Genomic DNA, 4,544 nt, shown 5'->3' on the forward strand with positions numbered 1-4,544 from the left:
GTACTGGGGAAGGCTGTGCACCTGCAGGAGCAGGGGAGCGGTGGGAGAGCTCCATGCCTTTGGCTCAATTTTGCTATGAACCTAAAACTGCTGTAAAAAATAGAGTCTATTGAAAAAACAAGTGTTAATTTATAAGCGTCTCTGTTTAAAGGCGAAGAGATGAAACACAACGGGGAAAATGTGTTTAAACAATAACTAGTTGACAATTAGCTGGTTCCTAAAATTCAGAGAACTTTAAGACGGAGACAGCAAAGCAGGGATCACGTTTTACAAATGCGGCAGGACCAGGACGTCGTGCGCACGAAGGGCCAGCAACCACAAGCTGGATGCTTACGCCGTGCCAGCCTGTGGACGGAGAGCACCGACCCCGATCTCCAGCCCCCAGAGGAGCTGCCTCCCCAGGGCCTTTCTGCAGGCACCCAGGGGCTGTACATGGCCCTCCTTGAGGGGAGCTGGTGACTCAGCACTCTCATTTCCTGGAAACTGAGGCTCATGGGAGATATGCAGATGAGCCCAGAGCACCATGGGAAATGGCCCTTTATATACCCAGACGGGCTCTGCCTCCTCCTTTCCCTGGGTGCCCACGTGAGTGGAGACACCAGGATGGTGAGGTCTCCTGAGGAGGGGTCTCTGAGGAGGGGTCTCGGAGACACGGCCTGGTGCTGGGTGAGGGGTTGGGAGGCTGAAGCGGGGCCAAGATTCCTCAGGTTCCCTCAGTTTCCCTCAGGTTCCCCCAGTTTCCCCCAGGTTCCCTCAGGTTCCCTCAGTTTCCCTCAAGTTCCCCTCAGGTTCCCTCAGTTTCCCTCAGGTTCCCCAGTTTCCCTCAGTTTCCCTCAGGTTCCCCCAGTTTCCTTCAGTTTCCCTCAGGTTGCCTCAGTTTCCCTCAGTTTCCCCCAGTTTCTCTCAGGTTCCCTCAGTTTGTGTCAGGTTTCTTCAGGTTCCCCTAGTTTCCCTCAGATTTCTTCAGGTTCCCTCAGTTTCCCTCAGTATCCCCCAGTTTCCTTCAGTTTCCCTCAGGTTGCCTCAGTTTCTCTCAGGTTCCTTCCGTTTCTCTCAGGTTCCGCCAGTTTGTGTCAGGTTCCCTCAGTTTCCTTCAGGTTCCCTCAATTTCCATCAGGTCCCCTCAGGCTCTGCCAGTTTCCCTCAGGTTCCCCCAGGTTCTGTCAGGTGAGGCTGATGGGGTGTTGGGGTCCTGGAGGTGTAGGGGGTGGCTGATGAGCCTGGGGAGGTCGGATGGAGGAACTGAAGGCCTCCCAGCCCCGGTGCTGTTCAAACTGAGCAGGGTCCCCACTAAACGGCCAGTCTGAACCCCAACATCCCTGCCCCTGCTGGTCCCCAGAGTTTGCTTCCGCCCTGCCTGCTGGGGGCACCTAACCTCCCTTCCTTTGCCTTTCCAGCTCCCCTGAGACCACAGCAACTGCAGAAGCTGAAGACATTTCCAGAAATTCAAGCTTCCACCCTCTGCAGGTCCCACTGAGCTGGGACCCAGGTCATCCACCCCACCGCAAATCCCTGGATAGGAAACCCCTTTCTCCTCCTGCTCCTTGTCCCCTTCATCCCTGCCCCCCAGCATCCTACTGGCCCCAGAACCCGTGGCCAGACCATCCGAGATCCTCTGAAGGCCCGACTCTTGCTGTCCACCCTGGCAGGAGGCAGGCAGCCTGGCCATGTGCCCTCCAGTCAGCATGCGGTATGAGGAAGAGGGCACGTCCTACCTCTACGCCTCCTGGATGTATCAGCTTCAACATGGAGATCAGCTAAGCATTTGCTTCACTTGCTTCAAGGCTGCCTTTCTAGACTTTCAAGACTTGCTGGAGTCAGAGGACTGGGAAGAAGACAACTGGGACCCTGAGCTGATGGAGCACACTGAGGCAGAGTCGGAGCAGGAGGGGTCCTCAGGGATGGAGCTGAGCTGGGGGCAGAGCCCAGGACAGCCTGTGCAGGGGAGCTCTGAGGCATGGGGGCCAGGGACCCTGGCATCAGCCTCAGAAGGGTTGGAAGATGCAGGTCTGGACCCCCACTTTGTGCCCACTGAACTAGGGCCTCAGGAGGCTGTGCCCCTGGGCCTGGGCCTTGAGGATGCTGACTGGACCCAGGGTCTTCCCTGGAGATTTAAGGGGCTTCTTACCTGCTCACACTGGCCAAGCTTCCTTCCTTCATAGCAGGGGTTTCTCAAAGTGGACCTGCCCCCAGGGGAGCCCATGGTGTTGAAGCTGGGCATTACCTGGGCAGTGGACCCTGCCGAGGCTAAGGCCTGGTTACTGGCCCTGCAGCTTGTCTCCATGGTGGGCTGCTATGATACCATCTACCTACAGAAGATGACCCCAGACAGGGCCCTGAGGACCCCAGGGCAGCACTGGAAATTGCTGCTGGAGCCTGGTGAAGTGTGGGTGGTGAGACTCCAAGATGCACCCCAAGAGCAGGACCTGCACTGGTGGACGCTGAGCATTCTAGAAACGTCCTCAACAGGACACAGGGCAGAGCTGGTCCCTGCAGCCTCAGCCCTGCAGAAGAGGATTCACCATAGTCTCTTATTCACCCTGGACCAACAGGGAGAGCAAGAAGGGGGACTCAGCCTGCAAGCCACAGTCCTCCAGCCAAGAACAGGATCCCAGCACCCCTGAGACACAGAGCGGGGGTCCTGAGGAAAGCCTGGCTGTTGCAGGAGCCTCAACCATGGGGGAGCTGCCCTGTTTCCAGCCTCAGTCCAGGGCCCCAGAACTGAGAGACTAAGGCTCATGTAGCTGCCATTGTCCTGAGTACACCAGGACATCAGAGACTGGCAAGGGCCAGCAATTGCTATTCCACAACAGCCAGAGGAGCAGTTGGCAAAGGATAGGCCCTTTGCCCGTGGAAACATGGGGAGCAACTTTAGGGGCTGGGAGATAGGGCCTGTTGTGGCCTCAGAGGGAAGCATTACAAATATTCTAACCTGGAAACAAGTTCTTACCAGTTGATTGTCACATAGTTCTGGATGTGTTGGCCTGAATGGCTGTTGTGCTGCTTATGACATGGGGGGCAGGGCACAGAACTTGTGCTTATTTCACCTTGGCCATGGGGAGGGATATTGCTTGTAAAACACATGCTCTGCAGAACACGCCAGAATCTGTGGTGACCTGGATGTGTTCTCAACTTTGCCAGGACAATCTCAGGGGTGCCACAAGACCCTGTCAGCAGCACTAGGATCTCTGGTCTACAGTGGAGAGAGAGCTGGTTTCCAACGTTGGCCATTGATGCAATTTAACCATTTAATTCCTGTTGCTCTATATGTTGTTTTAATTTTAAAAAGTCATAACAGCTTTCAATCAAGCTCCTGTGTAAGTCGTTCCTCAGCAAGTTTTGTTGATTGGCCTTATCCTTGTTCTCTCAGTATCTGGGTTAAGCCACCTTTGCTGGCTTGAAATCCCACCAGATGGTGGGAAGAGGAGCACGGGAGAGAGGAGTGTTCTGGTCGGTTTTCAGGCTCATCATGGGAGTTTGTTTCACATTATTTATGAAGAAATACAGGGCCAGGCACAGTGGCACATGCCTGTAACCCCAGCACTTTGGGATTGCTTCAGCCCAGGAATTTGAAACCAGCCTCGGCATCATAGTGAGATATCATCTCTACTAACAATTAAACAAGTTAGCTGGGTGTGGTGGCATGCACCTGTAGTCCCATCTACTCAGGAGGCTGAGGCAGGAGGATTGCTTGAGTCCAGGAGGTCAAGACCACAGTGAGCTATGATTGTACCACTGCACTTCAGCCTGGGTGACAGAGCAAGACCCTGTATCAAAAAATAAAATAGGCCAGGCGAGGTGGCACATGTCTGTAATCCCAGCATTTTGGGAGGCCAAGGCGGGTGGATCACTTGAGCTCAGGGGTTTGAGACCAACCTGGGCAACATGGCAAAACACTATCTCTACAAAAAATACAAACATGATCCAGGCGTGGTGGTGTGTGCCTGTAGTCCCAGCTACTTGGAGGCTGAGGTGGGAGGATTGCTTGAGCCTGGGAGTTCAGGCTGCAGTGAGCCAAGATCGTGCCATTACACTCCAGCCTGGCCAACAGTGAGACCGTATCTCAAAAAATAAAAATAAATGAATAAAAATACATACTTAAAGAAGGGCCATGTTTTGAACAATAAAAATGTGTTGTCAAACATATAATCTAATATAGATATGTGCCCCAGAATTTTTTTTTAAGTCTATAGACCAAACCACATGTAAAGGTTGCTAATGTTGGCCGGGCACGGTGGCTCATGCCTGTGATCTCAGCACTTTGGGAGGCCGAGGTGGGTGGATCACGAGGTCAGGAAGTCGCGACCATCCTGGCCAACATGGTGAAATCCCATCTCTACTAAAAATACAAAAATTAGCTGGGCATGGTGGCGTGTGCCTATAATCCCAGCCACTTGGTAGGCTGAGGCAAGAGAATCGCTTGAACCTGGGAGGCGGAGGTTGCAGTGAGCCAAGATCGTGCCATTGAACTCCGTGCTAGGTGGGAGAGTGAGACTCCATCTCAAAAAAAAAAAAAAAAGTTTGCTAATGTTGAGGAGACAGAT

General features: G+C 53.5%; 1 protein-coding gene across 1 annotated transcript; it reads left to right on the forward strand.

Annotated features, from left to right (window-relative positions):
* The first annotated feature begins 567 nt into the window (after positions 1-567).
* On the forward strand, positions 568-3,309 carry TEX19 (testis expressed 19). Its single transcript, XM_032176848.2, has 2 exons — positions 568-606; positions 1,398-3,309. Exon 2 carries the CDS (start codon positions 1,668-1,670, stop codon positions 2,160-2,162), a length of 495 nt encoding a protein of 164 aa, XP_032032739.1. The 5' UTR covers positions 568-606; positions 1,398-1,667; the 3' UTR covers positions 2,163-3,309.
* The last annotated feature ends 1,235 nt before the right edge of the window (positions 3,310-4,544 follow it).

Source organism: Hylobates moloch, unplaced genomic scaffold (assembly GCF_009828535.3).
Source record: "Hylobates moloch isolate HMO894 unplaced genomic scaffold, HMol_V3 SCAFFOLD_15, whole genome shotgun sequence".
In the NCBI taxonomy this organism is placed as follows: domain Eukaryota; kingdom Metazoa; phylum Chordata; class Mammalia; order Primates; family Hylobatidae; genus Hylobates; species Hylobates moloch.